General features: G+C 43.2%; 1 protein-coding gene across 2 annotated transcripts in view; it reads right to left on the reverse strand.

The window, feature by feature from the left end:
* Nucleotides 1–21,230, reverse strand: part of DPP9 (dipeptidyl peptidase 9) — a 46,160-nt gene that overhangs the window by 14,697 nt on the left and 10,233 nt on the right. For both annotated transcript variants that reach the window (XM_074308291.1, XM_074308293.1), the window contains 11 exons: nucleotides 19,057–19,310; nucleotides 14,858–14,970; nucleotides 11,627–11,800; nucleotides 11,058–11,226; nucleotides 10,540–10,653; nucleotides 7,320–7,448; nucleotides 6,583–6,644; nucleotides 5,099–5,199; nucleotides 3,418–3,595; nucleotides 2,922–3,084; nucleotides 2,326–2,405 (listed from right to left, as the gene is read on the reverse strand). In XM_074308291.1, the coding sequence (XP_074164392.1) occupies nucleotides 2,326–2,405; nucleotides 2,922–3,084; nucleotides 3,418–3,595; nucleotides 5,099–5,199; nucleotides 6,583–6,644; nucleotides 7,320–7,448; nucleotides 10,540–10,653; nucleotides 11,058–11,226; nucleotides 11,627–11,800; nucleotides 14,858–14,970; nucleotides 19,057–19,310 (1,537 nt within the window). The remainder of the gene's footprint in view (nucleotides 1–2,325; nucleotides 2,406–2,921; nucleotides 3,085–3,417; nucleotides 3,596–5,098; nucleotides 5,200–6,582; nucleotides 6,645–7,319; nucleotides 7,449–10,539; nucleotides 10,654–11,057; nucleotides 11,227–11,626; nucleotides 11,801–14,857; nucleotides 14,971–19,056; nucleotides 19,311–21,230) is intronic.

The following is a 21,230-nucleotide window of genomic DNA, read 5'->3' on the forward strand; positions in this document are numbered from 1 at the left end:
TGGGATGGGTAGGGAAAACCAAGATGTTTTAAAGCACGTCTCTGATCTTTGAGGCTGGTGTGTAGGGATAGCAGTCATAGCCTCCTAACCAGCATAGACACAAGGAAACTGACCCAGCTGTATTCAGAAAAGAGACACCATCATTCTGAGATGTGCTAAAGGATGTCTGTGCTGCTTCCTTTTCTTCTTTTGACCCTCTATTGAGTTTGTTATAAAATGGAAAGGGTTCGTTCCATTATTTGAGAAGGGACAATGTTGTCATTGGTAGATGGTAGTGGTCCTAATAATAGCCAGGATGGGGATGGAACTGGAAATTAGGCCAATGAGTTACAGCTGAAGAAAGTCTATAGAACAATCAGCTTTGCTAGTACATGGTAGCCCTATTTGAAGACCTGCCATGTTCCAATTCTGCTGCATCCCAGAGAATGAAACTAAGAACAAAGAGAATAGATATAATAAAAAGGCAAAAAAAACATCAGTTCATGAAAAACAAAACCTGCCAATAATTAAAGAGATGTCTAAAAGTGAAATGGGTTGCTGTCAGAATGCAGTGATTGGAACTGAAAAGAAAGTGCATGATCATGTAGCAGGAAGCAGAGGAGATTTTTGGAGGGGTGGGGAGAGAAGACTGTACTAAATGCTTTTTGAAGTCCCTTCACATTCTGACCTTCTGGGACCTGGTGCCTTTAGATCTGATTCAGCATGGCAATGCAGATGCTCCCCAAAAAAGTGGATAAAGGCATATTCCACATTTTTGTCAAATGTGCACAAATGCTGAGAGGGATATCAGTCAGGATCCAAAGAATACACTAAGATGAAGGAAGCATAGCTAAGCAGCCACTGTAAAAAGAATTTGGGAGGCTTTATGGAAAAATTAAGCTCTATGAGAATCAACAGTGTGACACAGCATCCCAAAAAGCAAGCCTATCCTTGAGTTGCTTTCAAAGAAGCCATCCAAGAAACACAGGGGAGTGATAGATGACTCTTCACTAGCTTTACCATATCTGGATGGGTGTATACAGTTCAGGAAGGATACTGATAACTTTCTAGGGGAAGAAAAGTAGGATGGTGAAGAGCTCTGAATTCATAACACATGGTAACTGGTTAAAGGATCTAATGCTGTCACTTGTAACACCTCTGACACTGGCACTACTCTGGTGTTGCCTCATCCCTTCATATCTGAACTATGGCAATCACCTCCTGGTGGGGTCTTCCTGTCCCAAGGCTCTCTCTTCTCCAGTCCATCCAGCTGATTTTCCTCAACTACAAGTGTAACTATGTCACTTCTTGACTCAATAAACTTCAGTGACTCCTTATCAGCTCAGATCAGATATAAAATGTTCTGGCATTTAAAGTCCTTCATAACCTTTCCAATCTTTTCACACCTCATTTCCTCTCCCCCATACTTGATGATCCAGTAGAGCACTGGTCTCCTTGACATTCTCCTATCACCTGATTCTGTCTGTTTTTCTTGCTGACTATCTCCTCTAGCTGGAATCCTGCCCTCCCCCCCCCCCAAACATCCCATTCTTGCCCTTCCCAACTCCTCAAGTCTCAAAATCAGTTTGCACATTGTCTCTTCCCCATTAGAATACAAGTTCATTGAGAGCAGGGACTATCTTTTGCCTCTCACTGTATCCCCAGTGGGTAGGATGGTTCCTGGCACACAGTAGGTGATCAGTAAGTATCTGCTGATTGACTGGAGAGGTTAAACCTGAAGAAGAGAAGACTTGGGGGAAGGGGGGGATGATAGCTCTTACTTGAGAATATCTGAAAGGCTACTAAATGGGAGAGGAACTAGTCTGGTCCTGTGGGGCCCCTTTGGGCAGAAACAAGAGTGACTAGGGGAAGATGCCAAGAGGTTATGGGCTGACGCAGGATGGGCTTCCTAGCAACTCTGATGGTTGCCAAGTAGAAAGGGCTGCCTCAGGAGGAAGGTCTAGAGGACATGTTTGGAGTGGGGGAAGGAGCATTCTCTGTGGGCCTGTGGTCGTTTCTGCCTCTAAAGACTTCAATGAAGTAATGGTTACTGATCTTGCCTAGAAAAGGCGACATCCCAGGGGCCGCGCTCATCTACACTCCCAAACCAGGCCCGAATCTGGCAGGTCCACCTTCTCACCCCAAGACAGATGAATGGGATCAGTGAGACTGACTGTCTCAAATGGCCTGGCTCCCCAAGTAGGCAGGCTCTCCTCAGGCTGAGTGCCAAAGAAGAAATACCTTCTCCAGGTCACAAACCCAAGAACAAGATGATAAGAGGTCTGTGGCAGAAAGGGAAGATGGAGGCCATGCACAGAATGAACGAGGCAGGGAGTGCTCTGGTACCTTGGATCCGTGCCTTGCCAAAACCTCCCATTCACCACTGGTCAGGGCAATCTCCTCTTTGATGGGGCATTTAAAGTCATCTGGAAGACAGGAAAGAGACAAATCAATGGAAGAACCCAGATCTCTGGCAGCAAATAAAATGCAAGAATCATCGGCCAAAGTCTGGGAATCTTTTTTGGGGGGCCGGCATGGGCAGGAAGAGGAATGCAGAAGCAGGGAGCAGCTGTCTTTCTCCTCATATCCATCCTAATCTGCCCCGCAGGGCAGTCTCTGTGGAAGAAGCACTGCACCTGGACTTAGGAGGCCTGGGCTAACCAGACCAAGTTCTTTTACTTTGGTTTCCTCATTTATTAAATGGGAATAACACTTACATGACCTACCTCTCAGAACTGTTGTGAACAAAGTATCTTGAAAACATAAAGTTGTTTCAAAAATATGGGATGTTACTCTGGTTACCCATCCTCTTCTCAACTAGAGCTCTGGGGGCTGGGGCTGTCTTCTTTGGGTCTGTCCTCATTGCCTCCAGTGTCAAGTATGGAGTTTAAGTCAATAAGGTCACTCAATGGACATTAATGAAGGCAGAAAATATCTCTCACCTTCTCCAGAAATGAAAGGCTGGGCCCAGTCGTAGCCATTTGGTTTTAGCACAGCTGTGACTTTGTACAGGTGACAAAATCCAGTTTTGCATTCATTGGCTCGGAGAAAACAGATCTCTTCATCTCCCTCCGATTGGGGAAAAGGATAAAAAATATCATGAACCTACCAGGAAGAGAACAAGGGCATAAGAAAATCTGGGTAAAAATCTTACTAAATGGGAAATAGGGACAGCTGAAGCTCAAGATCATCCCAGGAAATTAGGGAATCCTGGTAGTTAGAAAGGGTAAAAACTGCTCTGACCTAGGCATGGGCCTATGGCCTCAGCCCTCTCCCAGAGCATAAACGGCTCCTCTCCCCAGCCATGGATCAGGAGTTGCACAAGAGGCCAGGATGGTATGAGTTTGCCTGTGTTCAGACTCATCAACCAGGAGAAACACAACAGGGGAAAAGAGCTGAAGTTGCAGAGGACTCTGGCAGCGTTCCCTCAGTCCTTACGTTTATCCACACATCTGTAACTTCTTCATACACGACATATGGCTGGACATTTTCAGGGACGGCTTTGGCAAATTCAAGGCGCTGCTCTTCACTTTCTGGGACAGGGATGAAGAGGGCCGGAGGAAGGAGAACCAATTGGAGCCGCTGCTGAGGCCTGTCTAGAAACATGGCCCAGGCACTAGGAAGCAAAGGACAGACAAGTTTTTGGTAAAACTCAAAGTCCACAAAAGTATGTGGCTATCTAACTCCATGAAAGTGGGGGGAAGGGGAGGTGGAGGGGCAGGATAGAGCAACAGCATATTATACTGAAAATAGCATTGGATTGAGAACTAAAAATAATGGCATTCAAAGTCCAGTTCTGCCTCTTCTTATTTGTACAACTTTAAGTAAATCTCTTGCCTCCAGGTCTCAGGTTAATCTTTTCACCTGTAAGATGGAGGCAACTAGACCAGATGGCTCTAAGGGCCATTCTAGATCTACACTCCTTCCTCGAAGAGAAAATGTGAATGCCCATTCCCTCCCCAGCAAGTCTGCATTTCAAGGGATAGAAATCTGCCAGAATGTCAGGATTTTCAACACTTCTCTATATGGTATCACAAAAAAATGAAAGTCCATTGTAAAGCCTTATACAAATATAAGGGATTCTAATAAAAATTTTCCACCTGTGATTGGAATTTGATTTCTAATCCCTCCTCTGCTTGTTTCAACTGTCACAAGACCAGAGTCTGTCTCCTCATCCCTACACAATATCTAACATATTAGTCCAAACAGAGGTCACCCTTGAATTTAAGCCATACTCCAAAAATGAGATTTCTTTAGAAGGACATAGGCATCACACTGAAAAAACTATCCCAAACAATCATTAAAACAGACATATGTTTGTATGTGTGATGAGCACATATAATTGTGATTTTTTTTTTTAACTGTGAAAGTTGGACAATTGAGGTGGCAAAGGTACCAGTAGGGAAGGGCCCCAGCAAAGAGGTAATGTCAGCAAATTCAGACTAGGATTCCTTCCAATGGAGGAAAAAAGAAACCAGTGGGGGCAGACTGTCAGGTCCACACTTTACTCCTACTTATCCATAGAGGTAGGGATTGAGTGGACAAAAGCCATTTGGAATTGAATTACAGGCCAGATCCAAGCTTTATAGAAGCCAGACTGAGGAAGAAGACCCTGTATTTGAGCATCAGTTATTACAACAAGGCTATTTAGCATGATTATAAACTCCTCAGTGTTTGAACTAAGCCTTGTTTCTTCTTGTGGTCTTGATCAAGAATCTGTGAGTCTTTCTTGGCTCTGAAAGTTATACCTAGTCATGTCTTGTACTGAGGAACCTCAAGGATACCAGTCAAGGAACCCTGGCTTTTTCAGAGTTGGTCCAAATCTTTATTATAACTTTTAGATGCCAGGAGCTATGGAAAGAGTCCAGACAATTGAGCTCTATAGTCTCAACTTTCCTACTTACAAATCATATGGCTCATAGCAAGTCAGCTAACTGAACCACAGCTCCCTGAACTATATAATGGGACTAATATTTAAAGTAAAATAACAACTGTGGTTCTACTTGGACCACAGTTGTTATTTTACTTTAAATATTAGTAACAACTGTGGTCCAAGTAGAAGAGATAATAGGCAATGACTTGTTTGGGACCTAAGGAGGCTAAAGAAAAAGCTACGTACTATTTGCCATCTCGTGTCCATCCAGCCCTGGCGATGTACTCTGCTGTGGGGAAGAGCGTGCTGAACGGCTGCACCAACTCCTTGTCCTGAGCACAAACCATCTAGACCAAAACAAACCATCAGGTTACAAGTTGCTCCAATTAGTCTTTCCCCAAGGAGACCATATAGATCATGGAATTAGAGATGGAAAGGGCCTTGGAGGCCACTTAGTCCAATCGCTTCCTCTAATACTGAGGAAGAAACTGAGATCCAGAGAGGCTAAATCTCCTCCCCCAGTTGTCACAGGGAGGGGCAGAAGTAGGGTTGGAAGCCAGGCTCACCCCCCACAATGCTGCCTCTAGCAAGACCATAGTCACCACAATTCACACGATGGAGATTAAGAAAGGACTCTCTATTTTGGTTTTTAAAAATTTGCTGCCTAAGTCAAGGATCAGGAATGGGGAAGCAAGTCCTCTGACCACAATTAAGAGTGTTGGACAAAATAATAATAATAATAAATTCAAAAGAAAAAAAAGTGCTGATAAGGGTGAGTTGGTTCTGTTATTAACTAAGCTGTCACACCTCCCCTAGGTCAGTCTAAGGCCAGTTTCATTTCCATTCTATAGGCTTCATTTGAAAGAAAGGCTATGTGGCAGGGGAGTACTTCTCAAGTTCTTCTCTACCTGAGTCTGAATCATCTTAATCTCATTACAACTATTCATTACAGTAAAACAATTACAATGAATTCCGGGATCTAAATAAGGTGCCATTAGTCACCATAGTGGAATGGCAAGAGCACTCGACAGAGGAGGACCTGGGTTCAAATCTTGCTCCACACCTTATTGCAGACATGATCTTGGGCAAGTCACAGCCTCTCTGGGCTTCAATGTTCTCCTTTGTAAAAGGACAGAGTTGTAGAAGAACATTTCTGAGATTCTTTCTAGCTCAGCATTTCACCACTCTGTGTTCCAAAGGATTTCTGTTGCACTCAATACTGCCCTGTGGGCCTGTAAGCCTGCCTGAGCTCTAGGCTGGCCCTTCTTCATGAGCCTCCGAATTCCCTGGAGCCTTCCCTGCCTCCTCTGTCCTCCTCTAATTTTTCACACCACTTTGCCTGCCTCTTTTAGCAATCAACTGATGTCAGAAAAAGCCAGGTATCTATGCTTCTTATCATTAGGCTGTAAGGCCACTGCTTTGACTGTTGTTCAGTGACATAAGAATGTTAGTAGAGACATTGGGGATGTTTGCCATTCCCTTCTCCTACTCATCTGACAGACAAGGAAACTGAGGCACAGTGAAGTGAGCTGCCTGACATCATGCAGCCGCGTCCAAGGCCACATTTGAGCTCAGGAAGAGCACTCTGCCCGGCCTCGGGCTGGCTCTGTGCACCAGGGCGCCCCCTGGCTCTATGTCTTTGCCCTATTGAGGACCTTCCCACATCAAAGGCTTTGAACAAGTGCTTGTTGAAGGACACTGAGATGTGGGGAGAAGTGAAGCACTCTTACCTTTCCCTGATTGTCTGTCTGAAATTCAGCCAGTTTTAAAGCGATCTTGGGGTTCTTGCTGCCTGTGGAAAGGAAAGGGAAGTGAAAAGCTGCCAAAGGCCAAGTGCTCTCTGCCCTTGCTCATGAACCCATCTTTGGGTCAGTCCCTGGGGTAGAGAGTACAGGGACAGGGAGTGCCCAGGTCAAAGGGACCCTAAAAAAGGCACTTCTCCAGAGGGAGCAAAATGCGCAGTCTCCAAGGTTAGGTAAGATGGCTTCTCCTCAATGACTAAAAGCAGCAGGTTCTTGGGCCACCCTCAGACTGTGAACCAGTGAACCTCATTAAATGTTTATGAAGCACCCACTCAGTGCAAGGCCTCAAATGAGGTAATCTGAGGGATTGATGAGATGTGGGGCCCTGCCCCCAAGGAGGGTAGCAAACTAGCTGGAGATAAGCATGCAAAGCACCAACAAGTCTGTGTCAAGCCTCAGATGAAAGGCATGGGTGGTTATATCCCCAAGAATGAACAGAAGGCCCACGGAAGCAAGCAGAGAAGCCACAGCTCCCCAGCTAAGCTGCAAATTCCTTGAGGGCAGGAACATGTTTCTGACTTACAGCATCTCACCCACACTCAGGAATGGATGGCGCCTTTGGGGTGCCAAGGCCAAGTGTTAGTCATCTGCCCCGTGTGTGGAAGGAGTATGACCATCTCCAGTCCCCTCCCCCCCCCCTTCCCAGTGCTGTGGCCGCAGCTTACCTGTCCTAGGATACCGATAGGAATCCGTTTTTCTTTCTTCCAGAGCAGGAGAAGGAACATGAATGATCTCCACTTCAGATTCGTCTACTTCTTCATATAAGATTCGCAGGGTCTTAAGATCTTCAGGCCCTAAATAAGAGGACGGCATGGCTAAATCTATGAGTTTGAAAAGGTCAAGGACAGAGAGGTTCCCTTTACTCCAAAACAGTCAGGGCACCACGGAGCAGCAGAGTCTCTATAAAGTGGATGCCCATGGATTAGGGAATGGCCAAAGTGTGGTACTTGAATGCAATGGGATATTATGGTGCTGTAAGAAATAGAATTCAGAGAGCACAGAAACCCTTATATGAAATAATACCAATGAAGCAAGTAGAACTGGGAAGCCATTGTGCAAAGAATACATCAATGTACATGGAAAGAGCAAAAAGATGAAACTAAACATTGTGAAATATTAAAAACCAAACTTGGTCTCAGAGAAGATGAGAAAATGCACCTCTCAAACTTACTGCTAGAGGTGAGGATAGAGTAGAATGTGACACAGCATACACTGTCAGATTCTGTTGATGTCTTGATTTATTTTGTGGAAATCTCTTCCTTTTCTCCCCCTCCTTCCCCCAGCACTTTTCTTACAAGTAATAGCTTCCTGAATAGGGCTGTGAAGTAGGGATATATTCAGAAATAGAGGTGATGTAAAAACAAAAGAGATCAATAAAAGATTTTTTTAAATGGCCAGCCACTAGGGTAAAGACTGTGTAGGAAAACAGTAAGAAAAGAAGAATAGGGAAAAGTCAAGAGATGCTAAAGGTGGGAAGAGCCCTGAGATCATTGGATCTATGAGAGCTTGAGGGAAGCTTAGAGATCATCTAGGCCCAACTCCTCTTTTTTACAAATGAAGATACTAGAGCTTGGAAAGGAAAAAGTGTGGCAAGTGTGGGATCCATTCCAAGCTGAGGGCTAATTCTACTTCCTAACCTCTATCTGAAACCATTTAAAGGAATGACAGGTTGGAAAGAAAGAGAGATCGTGGCCCAAGAAGGAAGTTTCAGACAGACACAGATGTGAGATGTTCGAAGCTATGGTAAGGTCTACAATTTGCCCCTCTGGGTGGTAGCTGACTTAGAATGGAAAGAGAGGCCCAACAAGTCAAAGAACTCAAGGAATCATGAGGATTGAATGTCATTTCCAAGGCTGATGGCAGGGGCCAGCTGCAGGGGAAGACCAGGCCCACCACTGAGGCCCTGAGGAAAGCAGGGACACCTCAGATCGGGCTGGGCACTGAGATACTTGAGAGATGCCCTGGAGGCCACCAATGGAGAGAGAGAGGTATGAGTGGAAAGCACCATATCAGTGAGCAATGAGAGCAAAGCGAGAACCTGAAGAGGCAGGTCAAGGGTGATTCTGGTGATTGTCACTACATCCACAAGGTCCCCTGAGATAACAGGTGAGAAAAGAAATGGCTGGTGTTAGAGCAGACCAACAGAGGTCAGTGCTAAGGGAGAAGTGAGAGCTCAGTTGATGTAATCATCAGATGAGGCAAGGAAAGAAGGAAAAAAAGCAGAAATTAATGATAAAAGTTTAATAAAGGAAATGAAGAAAGTTCCAAAGGAAAAGATGAAAAGAGAAACTAGAAGGGGTTGGGGATTGTGACTAAATATGGCATCAGGGACAGGGGGAATTTATACCTATGATGAAATGTCTAGAACATCGGGACTGGGGGGAAGCAGCTTATAAAAAAAAAGATAAATGGGGTCTGAACTGGCAGAGATGGTTAATGGAGACAAATAAAGGATTAAGAAGTCAAGTGTCAAAAGGTTCTAATCAGAACGACAATCTGCAACGTCCTCCCTTCTCCTTTTGCTTAATGAATTCTTAGACCTTTTTCAGAGCGCAACTCAAATCAAAAGCTACCTCTTTCATTCATGTAAGCCTTCCCAGTTCTCCCAGTCATGAATAACTATGTCCATGATCCTTTACTTCACATCTCTCTAATCTACTTATCATGTATTGTTTTGTTTTAGGTTCCCCCTCTTATAAGTTTGATGAGGGCAAGCACTGTGTCTGCCCTTTCTCTTTTTCCACAAAGTGGGGAGTTAATTAGTGGTTATTGAAGAAAGCTGGGCCTTAAAACTTATGTCACTACCAAGGAAGAAGTGTCAACCAAAACTGCCTGTTAGCTATAAATCCTAACCAAGACTGACCCTGCTAATAAGCACCCAGGAGACTATTCTCCTGGACCACTAATGAGTCAAAGATTTTGTCATTTATCCCAAAATCACATTGAAGACAGGTGGATGACAAAATAGAACTCTTAAGGAAGAAATAAACATTTCCTAACAATCAAGTTTATGGAATTTTATTGAAGATCTTCTAGTCAACATCCCTCTTGAAAACTAACCAAAGGGCCATGGAAAAATCAATGGCTTCATAGCCAGCAAAAGTCCTGGCATAAGGGCAAACTGTCACCAAGTCCACTGCAGAACCATCTAAATCTTAGCATTAGCAGGAAGAGCTCGGGCATGGGAGCCCTGGTACACAGAGCTAGGCCATGTGGGATAAGCTGAGGGGCCTCTCTGATTCTCAGGGTCTGAGGCCTATGGCAAGACAAGAAGAAAGGATGCTGGATTTGGAAGATCTGGAGAAGCCTGGGAGAATGGGCACAGAGGAGAGGTGGGGAGGGTCATGTGACAATAAGACTGACATATGGAAGAATTAGACTTCTTATATTTGGCTCCAGAGGGCAGAACTAGGAGTGGCATTTTAAGTCTGAATTCAGGAAAACCTTCCTCACAATTAAAACTGTCAAAAGGTAGAAGTATCAAAAGGTGGAGCACTGCTTCAGGGGGCAGTCAGTACCCTTGCCTAGTGCTCTCCTGGCAGAGACGGATGGCTCCTTGCTGGGATTCTCCTGACTGCCCAGGTTCTTGGAGCCTGTCATTATGTAAATTTTGCCTTTAATTCCTGTAAGTCCCTGGGTCACCTCAGACTCCTCATGGATAGAGTGGGGTCAATTATAATCATACTGCCTATATGATTAAAGCACTGCAGATTCCCACAAAAGCCAATTTGGTTTCTGTAGCCTAAGAAGCCAGCTCATTTCCCATTTCAAAAACTGCTGCAAATGGATTAAGGGAGGGGAAGAGAGTATAAACACTGTTCTTTCTCTAAACTCCTGAAGGAAAGGCCTCAGACCATCAAACAGGTATAAAGAAAGAAGACAAACCTTCCCAGGAGGCTGTTGGGCACCACCAATAGCCTGTAAATCGATCAAATTCTTCCTGGATGACAAAGGTAGCTACTCCTGCTGACTTGGGGTCCTCCAAGACACTGGACAAACCTGCAGAGGAAGAGTAATCAATACATCTTTATTGGAAGCTTGATCAATCTGGGCCACCAGTGGGCCCTGTAGGAAGGAGATGAGTGGAGCAGATGAGCAAACAGGACTACACCAGTCCAGAAAGATGTACAGATGAAAGCACTATGGACTGGAGGAATTGTTTTTTCTTTTTTGGTTTGTTTTTAGGTTTATTTGGGTTTTTTGTTGTTGTTGTTGTTGTTGTTGTTTTGGGGGGGGTCATTCTGTTACCTCAGGGCAGACTAGAAGAGTCTACAGGCAGGGTTGGGTAGGCAGAGTGGGGATGGTGACAGCCACAGAGGCGCATGTAAAGTTAACACCTCCACAGCTAAAGCTGTGAAATAGCAAATTTTCAAGGAGCCCATTCTCCAAAGGCCTGAGCTCACCTTTATGACAGTATGTCATCCGTCTCTCCTCTCCAGTCTCAATATTTGCCACCCACAAATCATTGTTATTTATGAATGAGAAAAAGGAAGGGTCAGCAGGGCAGATCTTGGGGTCCATCCGAGGCCCAGAACATTGGGTCTTGATTTCTAGTGGCTTCATGGGAGACACCTGAGAAAATACAATATGGCTAACACTTATTAAATACCTTCTACATGCAGGGTACTATACTAGGGGCTAGAGTGACAAAGAAAGGTTCATAGTAACTAGAAGGGAAGAAACAGCTATATAAATCTCTGTGGGGTCAACAGCTGGGGAAATGAGGAGCAAGGAAGAAGGAAAAATATGGAAAATCAAGGAAATCTTCCAGAAGAAACTGGTTTCAAAGCTGGGACCAACAGACAGTAATGAGGGGCAAGAGGAGAGCCCCTGAAAAATAGGATGGACAAAACTTCAGAGACAAGAGATAACATTTGGCTGGAATGGGAACATGAGAAAGAGAAAGAGGGGTTTGCTGATATTGTTGATCTTATCATCTGCACATCTACCCAGATGGACTCAAAAAACTTACCATGAATCCATTCTTGCCTCCATCTCGGCAATGAAAGAGGCTATTACTGGCCTGGAAAAGGAAGAGGCCACTTTCACTGTGGAAGTCATAGGAGGTGATACCAAACACACCAAGACGCTTCCGCTCTCTCAGGAGCTCTTCTTCCCGAGAGTACATACCATGGTGAGGGGTAGCCTGAATGCACACAGATAGAATAAGAATCCAGTGAGACCTTCGTAGAATATCAGTATCTGCAGCTTGTGACTCTATTCCTCTGTCCCTAAATGGAGATGAACTATAGGAAGCCAAAATGAGCCTGAACTCCTGGGTGCATAACCCCGCCACAACCAAAAACATTCTGACACAAAAACAAAGTCAGGACTCCCTGATCATGGGGGCAAGCAATCCATCTCTTGGATACTGCCCAATGTATGTTCCTTTCAGCAGCCCCATCACTAATCTTAACCACTTAAGAGACAAAGATGGTTAACTATAGAGGAAAGTGTGAGAATGATAATAATAACCAAAATTTACATGCCACTTTAAGATTCATAATGCATTTAGCAATTATTATATGCTTTGTTCCTCACAATAATCCTGGGAGGGAGATACTGTTATTATCACTATTTTACAGATGGAGAAAAATGAGTCAGACAGAGATGAAGTGCCTTGCCTAGTCTCTCCAGGGCCCAGGATGGAGACTGACAAGGTACAAGCCTGATTTTATATTTTGGCTCTTCTTTCACCTAGAGCTAGGATCATAGGAAAGTTACTTAAGCTCCTGGGCCTCAGTTTCTTCATCTGCCAAAGAGAGCTAATGACTCCAGTTCTTCCCTCATGTGGCTGTTAAGAAGTACAACTGAGAGAATAAATGCAGGGGATTTGCAAACTTTAGAGTCCTATATAAATATTAGTTATTGACACAAAAGAAAATGCTGTGCAAGGTTTGGGGGAAGGAAGAGCCATCAAGGACAGAAAAGCTGGCCAGTGCATCAGACTTTAGGAAGGGAAAGAAGGACATCTGGAGTCCAGGAAAAGGGCATAGCCAAAGCAAGAAAGAGGAAGATTTGTGAATGTGAAGAGAGGCCCAGGTGCAGCAAGTGCAGAGGAGGCTTTGTCAGATGAGGCGGGAACAGTCAGGAGGGGTCAGACTGGAGGCGTTATCTAGGAAGGCAGAGCCTGCTTCAGTCAGGAGAGAGGCAGCCACTGAGATATGTGCTGCAGGGGCCAGCTTGCAAGTGAGCACAAGAAGCTTCTGCAGCAGGCCACACTGCCCTTCCCATGGAGGTTCTAAAAATAAGACCCCAACACCCCACCCCAAAACACTTTCTTTCTGTTTGGCAAAAGCAAAGGCCCAATCAAATTCAGAACTATTTCCTTCCCAGGAAGTATAGGCCAATAATTATCAGCCAGCCTCAATAAAAAGAGCTTCAACAGCCCTTTTCCTCAGTCCCCTGGTATTGCATTTTAACGGAGAAGTGGCTATTTCTGATCAAGAATTCTTATCAAGAACGTACACTGTGACAAAAGGGCACATATTGAAGAAGGGAAGTTTCACCATCCTCCACCTGGCTTAAATTGACAATGGCAATTTAAGGGACCATGTAGTCCAAATTCCCATAATGCCACCCAATAAGGAGTCATGCAGCCCACGTCCCTGAAGACTTCCACTGAGAAGCCCAAGACTGCCTACTCTGCTTGCACTTGAAGAAAGATTTCCTGACAAGGTTAAATCACTTTCCTTGCAACTTCTACTTGGTGCTCATTCATACTAAGTCTAGTCCCTCTTTCAGGTATACCTTGGCTCCAGTCCTCAAATGACAATAACCAGAGCCCCTTCACCACCATGCATGCCTTCCTCGAAATGCTCTCCAGCTTATTAACATCCTTCCCACAGTGCAGCACTCACCTTAGTATGGTGCTCCAGATGGGCTCTCATAATAGGACTCTCAACCTTTTGAACCCAATGCCCCTCAATGCAATCTAAGATGACACTGGCTTTCATGAGGCCATCTTAGGGTGCTTATAAGGCATGGACTTGGAATCTCCTAAGATATCCAGCTCTTTTTCAGATGGATGTTCATTCAATCTGACCCCACATTCTAAGCCTGATAGATCTCTGCAGGTCCTGATTCTGTAATCCAATATACTAGTTTCCCCTCCTGGTTTAGTGTCTCCTATGAATGTAATAAACATGCTACCCATGTTTTTATCCACATCAGGGAAAAAGATAGGAAGGTGTCACAGATTTCTTCAGCACAGTTCCTTCTAAAGGAACATTAAACTATTAATAACTATTCAATAGATCACACCACTCAATCAGGTCCAAATTCACTTTTATTATACTAACCACCTCTCTATCTTGTCTCCAAGAATAAAATTTTTCTTGGTATTAGAGAATTATAAACAAAGCGAATACCTGATGACTAGGGAATGGGGAGTGGGGCAGCTAGGTGGATAGAGCACCAGCCCTGAAGTTAAGGAGGACCTGAGTTCAAATCTGGCCTCAGATACTTAGCACTTTCTACCTGTGTGACCTTGGGCAAGTCACTTAACCCCAATTGCCTCAGCCAAAAAAAAAAAAAAAAAAAAAAAAAAAGACTAGAAATATGACTTTCTGGGTAAGGAAGGAAAGAGGAATGTATTTAGAAACAACAGTAATATAAAAAACAGAAGATATCAAAAAAAAAAAAAAAAAAAACCAACAACAACCTAGAAAAAGAACAGTGTGAGAGATGTTATTGAATATTTTGTTAAAATCTAGGTAAAATTCCCCTCATCCACCAGGTTAGTAAACTGGAAATTAGGCAGTTCTGTTAAAGTACCTCTCAAGGTACTTTAATAATCATCATTTGACAAGATGACAGCCTGAAGTCTTCCCCACAGATACATGGTATCCTAAAGTGTTGGGACTAGAAGGGCCTTTTTAAAAAGACCACGTTGTACAACCTGCTCATTTTGAAATGGGGATGCTAAGATCCAGAATGGGGAAGCTGACATGAGTATTCCTTGCCTAATAGGCTAGGACACTATTAGTAACTGCTAGGTAGCACTACTGCCATAATTCAACCCTAACCTCTCCCTTTCCAGCCAAGCTCAGTTCAAATAGATGCAAAGCTGATGATCTTCTGCTAGCAGTCTGAGAGGAGCATAGATGAACTTCCCTCTTCCAGCCAAATAGTCCCTCCCAGATGGCCAGGCAGATTGTGCCTTGGCCAGGTCTAAGGTGGCACAGGAAGCACGCCATCTCACCTGAAAATGATCCAGCATCTGTTTCCATGATAACAGCAGCAGGGCCTCTTTGCGTACCTTTTTGGGAATTTCTGAGTAAAGGAGAGAATTCTCACGGCTGCCATAAGGCATCCCTAGGGAAATAAAAAAGAAATCCATGGCACCAGGCCCTGGGAAAAGCTATGACTTCTCAAACACACCAACCCAAAAATGGGGAGGCGTGGTTAGACAATAGTTCCTGTGAAAAAGATCTGGGGGCTTTAGTAGCCTCAAGTAGTCTCAACAATGTAACACGGTAGCCAAAATAAGTAACATGATCTTGGGCTATACTAAGAGCTTATTACTCAGCAAGGTATATTAGCAATATAAATGGAAAAAACAACATCAAAACAATGTTTATTGAATGCTGGGCCAAGTGTGCCTCCTTCCCCGGAAAGAGATATGAACTATCACTTTACCCTGGTCTTTGCAGAGGTGGAGGACTATTGGTATGGAACACTACATTTCAGTATTAGGTTTTTTCAATGTGTTACCCTATTTTGAGAAACTGGGACTAACTCTGGAATAAATTAGAAAATGTAAGTGCTGTAAAAACAAAAGCGAGCAGAGAAGTAGCAGCCAGGATGATAAAGGGAATGTAATCAGGCCATCTGAGGACTGACTAAAGGAACTAAAGATATTTAACCTGTGAAAGAGAAAATTTATGGAAGGGAAGATTAAAATATGAAGAATGGCAACAGAGAAGAGGCTTACGCTCATTCTGCTTAATCCTACAAGGAGGAAGATTCAGAAAGTTAGCTTTTGGCTCCCTATTGGAAAAAAATTCCTAAACAATGTTAACTCTAAAGCAGAAAAAGCGGCCTTGGAAAGTGCTCAATAATGGGAGCCAGGTAACCAGCCAGCTACTTTGTTGGATGCTGCTGAGGCAACTCCTATCCAGATAGACACTGGACAGATGTCCTTTGAAGTCCCAGTCAGGGACAAACCTGAGGAAATGCTGACAGGCCCGGTCTAATGCAACACACATTTATGGCTATTGATGGCCTGGAGATTCATCCCAATGGCTTGGCAGAGGAGAAGGAAGCAGTGGCAGCAAGATTCTGAGGCTGGGGGGGGGGGGGAGATGCAAGTTGGGGTTTTTTGGCTAGGGCCCCTCCAGTAATCAGAGACTCCAATGTAATCAATCATGGAGCTCTAGCTTGCAGCTACAAGCCCATCTGAGAAAAGGCAAATCTAGAGGACATGACCACCAGCTGTCTGGTTTGAAATACTGCTAGCAGCAACCCTGTTTCCTAAATCAGCTTGGCTGTCTTTCTGACTAACAAAGGGAAGATTCAGGGCTACAGGGTCCTTATAGGTCATTTACATCCAGACAGGGAATATCTTCTCCCACGGCCCCAAATATTCTGGCTCTTCACATTAGATTTCCAAGAGTTCAATAAGCACCAGCATCTCTTCCTCCACAGAATCCTTTCCTGTCTCTGTTGTGCCCAGACTCTTTCAGTTTAAGACTCTCAGAGCTACAAAGGACCTTAGCAACCCATCAAGTCCAATCCTCTCATTTTACAAATTGGGAATTTCAAGCCAAAGAGCTCAAGTGATATGCCTAAGGTCACATAGGCAGTATGTAGCCCAGACAAATCTTGAACCCAGACCCTTCAGTTCCAAGCCCGGAGCTCTCTCCCATACAGAAAACCCATCTAATACCAGGCCCAACTTCCCAGGTAACACTGTAGTTTCCAGGATACCAGAGGAATACTTGGAGCTCTCCAAGCAAATGAGACAGGCAATCTTGCTCCAGCCTCTTCTGAGGGCACCATCTGGTTCCTGTCATGGATCATCAGGGGGATCCCAATACCTTGCCAACTATGTTGCCAAAGATAATCTTCCTTCAAAGTCACTACAATCTTTGCCTGATGACCAAAGGAAGAGAGATGACCCAGAGGAAAGAAGCCCAGATTGAGAGTCAGAAAACCTGGGATCTAGGCCTGGCTTTCCTATACCTGCACTGAAATTTGCTGATACGGTCTCTCAAAGAGGATGGCCACACCCACTCTTCCTACTTCAAGGGGATTCTGTATGGAAAGTCCTTGTAAATCTGCAGTTGTCTAAGAGGTGAGCCATTATTAGGAAAGTTATAGCAATGGCCCCCTAAGGATACAAAAAGGGACCCAGCAAAGGGAAAAGTGGAATCAGCTCTGGGCTCAAAAGACCCAAGGTTTTAGTCCCAGCTCTGCCACTTACTCACAGATCTTGGGAAAGTACCTAAGCATTGGGGACTCATTATTTCCTCAACTATAAAAATATGAATAAGGGAGTTGAGCTAGAAAAACTCTAATCTCCCCATCTCTTCCAGCTCTGATATTTTGTTATATGTAATCCCATGGGTAAGGGGAAAAATAAAGCTGCAATCTGCAGACTGGACAGTCTCCTAGAAGCCTCCTCTTTTTGGGAAGCAGGATATGCTTTGGCCCAAGGTATGTTGTGACCAAGGCAATGACTCAGGGAGGTGGCTCCAGCCAACTAGTGATTAAAATAAAAAGTTTCTCATATACACAGCTCAGTCCTACATCACCTGACCATCATAAAAACAGATGGGGACTGCTGCACACTCTATTCCCCTTCCTCCTCATCACCCAACAACACACTGACTTCTTTTCCCCTTTAAGGTTCCCAAATTGTTTGCAGATGGCATCAGGCTAGGCAGGATCAGTGCTTGCATTCCCCTGGCAGAGCCAATGGTCACCTCCAACTCATAATAAGGATGAAAGAAGTTCGCAAAGGAGGAAGGCAAAGTATGAATACAAAACTAGATGTACAGATGATCTTAACTGGCTAGAATAATAAGCTGAATCTAACAAGACAAAGTTTAACAGTGATAACTGTATTAGTACAGCTGATTTTACTTGACATGAAGGTTTTTACATTTCAATACTTGAAAGAAATTTGAAAAAACCTGGAGTTTGATTCAATAAAATCAGTCACAGAAATACAGGATGAGGAAGCCAGGGCCAGGAATAGTTTATGTGAAATGGACCTGGGGATTTTAGTGGACTGTTAGCTTGATGTAAGTCAAGAATGTGATACAGTAGCTACAAAAGTTCATTTTATGACATGAAATTGCATTAAAAGAAGCAGTGTCCAGAACCAGGGAAGTAAAAGCCCAATTGTCCTCTCAGTTGAATAGGCCATACCTATGATGCAGTCTTTCTCAAAGCATGGCACCCAGAATGGAAAGCAAGAAGGATAAGATCTAGAGAAAGGTAAGAATGGTGAGATGACAAGAGACTGTGTTAGCTGAAGGAAGTAAGGATGTTTAGCCAAAAGAAGAGAAAAAGTAGAAGGAAACATGATTGCTGGGTTCACATATTTGCAGACCTATCATGAAAAAGTGTAGAACTAGGAACAAAGAGGGTAAGCTGCAGTTTCAGAGAGGAAGAGCTAAGTTTAACATATGGAAAAACTTTCCAACAGTTCAAGCTTTTCAAAAGTAGACTGAGCTGCCTGGGAAGGTAGTCAGTTCCACATCAAGTGATGTCTTGAAGTAGAATCTAAACTACTGCTTTCTGGGAAGAATATAAGAGATTCTTGTTTAGATACCAGCTGGACCAAATGACAATGAAGCCCCTTCTGGTTTTAGAAGTCTCATTCTATAATTATTTTAATCTGATTTCACTTGAACAAAGTGTTGGTCCAGAGGCAAGGCAGACCCACCTAAGAAAGGTCCTGACTGTACTAATTAGAATCCCTAACAATCAGACTAATTATATTAAAAAAATTGTTTCAGAGAGGTTTTATTTTTTCTCCCAACCAGCAAGAGTGAGACTTTTAAGAATCAAAGATTTCATAACCAGATTTATTTCCTGCCAACTCTCTTGCAAGAAATCAACCTCATCAAAAGCCCCAAGCATATTGGCAATGAATGACATAGCAAAGATGACATGCAGGTAGGGAGGCCTATGTAGTACATAGGGAGGCCATGTAGTGCTGACTGTGAATTGAGCCTTGGACCAATCACAAGACTTAGGTTGTGCCTTAGTCTTGCTACTTATTAGACTATAAAACCTTAAGGAAGTTAGCTTACTCATTTCCTCCTCAGTAAACAGGCCCCATAATACTATCAACCTCACAGAGTTGTTATGTGCAAAATATTGCCACTGCTTTTGTTGTTGTTGTTGTTGTTGTCAGGGTAAGAGAAAGGGTGTGGAAGCCTGGCTTACCGAGGTAATAAAGCCGGTGAGAGTGAGGGCCTGACTCATCTGTCTTCTGGACAAATTGGAAGTCATGTGGGGCCTTGTTCACTATCATTCCTGAATACTTCCTGCTGCTGTGAATGATGTCCCGGAGCCCATCCCATGAGTGCTTCTCCACTTGGAAGGGCGAGGAGGGGTCCTCCATCTCCACCACATCAGGCCTCTCAGGCAGGACATCCACAGTGGTCATCCTTTCTTCCCCCTCAGAGATGAGTGAGAAACTACATGGAAGATGATGGGGGTTAAAAAAAAAGGGGAGGGATGAAAAGGGTGTTATAAGCAGAAGCATAGTAACCCATAAGACCCTCTGAGATTCAGCTCACTGAAGCCAGTTCCTACCAGTCAACCCAGTAAAAATCTTTATAAAGATAACCCAATGAAACTAAAAGTGATAACATTTAGTAAATGGGAGAACCAAAATACTCTCAAGCCTTTTACCAGTTCCCAAACCACTTCATCACTAATACCCACCAGTAGCTCCAGCATCCTGAAAGGCAGAAAGCCAAAATCTCCATCTCCAGTTCAGTTCAACAAGTATTAATAAAATATGTACTACATAGAAGGCCCTATATTTGACACTGTGAAAAAAATGGCACTTTAAACTCCTTGAGGATAGGGTTAAATAAGAATTTAAAATATATACAAGTATCATCCAAGAAACAATGAGATGGGGTAAAGAAAAGTAAGACAAAGGACTCTAGAAAAATTTAAGGAGGATCAGATGAGCAAAAATGAAAGGGAAAAAAAAGGAAAACAAGAATTTTTAGAGGAAAAGAGGCTCTTTAAAGCCCTATTAGTGGATTTGTGAATGAGCTCAGCCATTCTAGAAAACAATCTGGAACTCTAGCCTCAAAAATCACTAAACTGCTGCATATCCTTTAACCCAAAGATACCACTATCAGGCCTCAAAAATATCAAGGAAAAAAGACAAAGAATGCATAAAAACACAAGAATATTTAATAACAACATTTTGTGACAATAAAGAACTGTAAACTAAAGGGCTGCCTATTATTTGGGGAATAACTGAAAAAAATCATAATATATCAATGTAACAAAATATTACTCAATCATAATAAATAATTAAACAGATGATCAAGCAAACCTGGAAAGACTAGTATGAATCAATACAGAGTAAAGCAAGCAGAACCCAGATAACAATGTATACCATAACAATTACAGTATAAAGATGAACAACTATAAGTGACCGAAGAACTCTACTTACTGCAATAATCAATTAAGATTCCAAAGAATCAGTGAAGCAAAATGTTGACCTCTTGACAAAGAAGTGATAAGTCAAGGTAGAGAATGAGAGATACATTTGTGGACATGCCCCCATGTAAAGATCTATTTTGTTTCTCTGTGCATATTTGCTAAAATGAAGTCTTTTTCTTTTTTAGTTGGAGGGGAGGTGGTGATAGGGTTGCCTTCTTCCCCCCCACCAAAAGGGTCACTGAAACATTTTTAAAAATACATACAAAAAAACAGAAAGGAAGCCAGGAAAAAAGATAGGCAAAATAGCTTTGAAAGTTACATATTGAATTTGTTATATACTTAGAAGGAAAAGTAGGCCAGACAGGATGATTTGCAATTTTCCATGCAATTATTTTTATTCCTTTTTATATATGGAAGTGCTCATTTTGTTACAGTTCAGAAAAAAAATTTTTAATAAAATTTAATGAGGAAGAAAATCAGTATCAGCAGAGGTAGGAAGGGATGTGGGGTTAAGAAATCAGGGAAGGGGGGCAGCTAGGTGGCGCAGTGGATAGAGCACCAGCCTTGAATTCAGGAGGACCCAAGTTCAAATCTGGTCTCAGACACTTAACACTTCCTAGCTGTGTGACCCTGAGCAAGTCACTTAACCCCAGCCTCAGGGGAAAAAAAAAGAAATCAGGGAAGGCTTCGATGAGGAGACAACTTCAGTTTAGCCTCAAAAGAAAAAGCCAGCAACAGTGATGAGGAAGAAGTATGATATCAACTTGTGGACATAGGAGATGGTAAGACAATTAGTCATTCTGTTAGTTGCAATGTAGAGTAGATGAAAGGTTAATGAAGGTTTAAAAAAGGTTGAAACCAAACTTCAGAGAGCCTTTAAAGTCAGACTAAGGAGAATGGATTTTGCCCTCCTGGCAGTAGGAGTCCAA

The sequence above is a fragment of the Sminthopsis crassicaudata genome, chromosome 1, assembly GCF_048593235.1.
Source record: "Sminthopsis crassicaudata isolate SCR6 chromosome 1, ASM4859323v1, whole genome shotgun sequence".
NCBI classification, from domain to species: domain Eukaryota; kingdom Metazoa; phylum Chordata; class Mammalia; order Dasyuromorphia; family Dasyuridae; genus Sminthopsis; species Sminthopsis crassicaudata.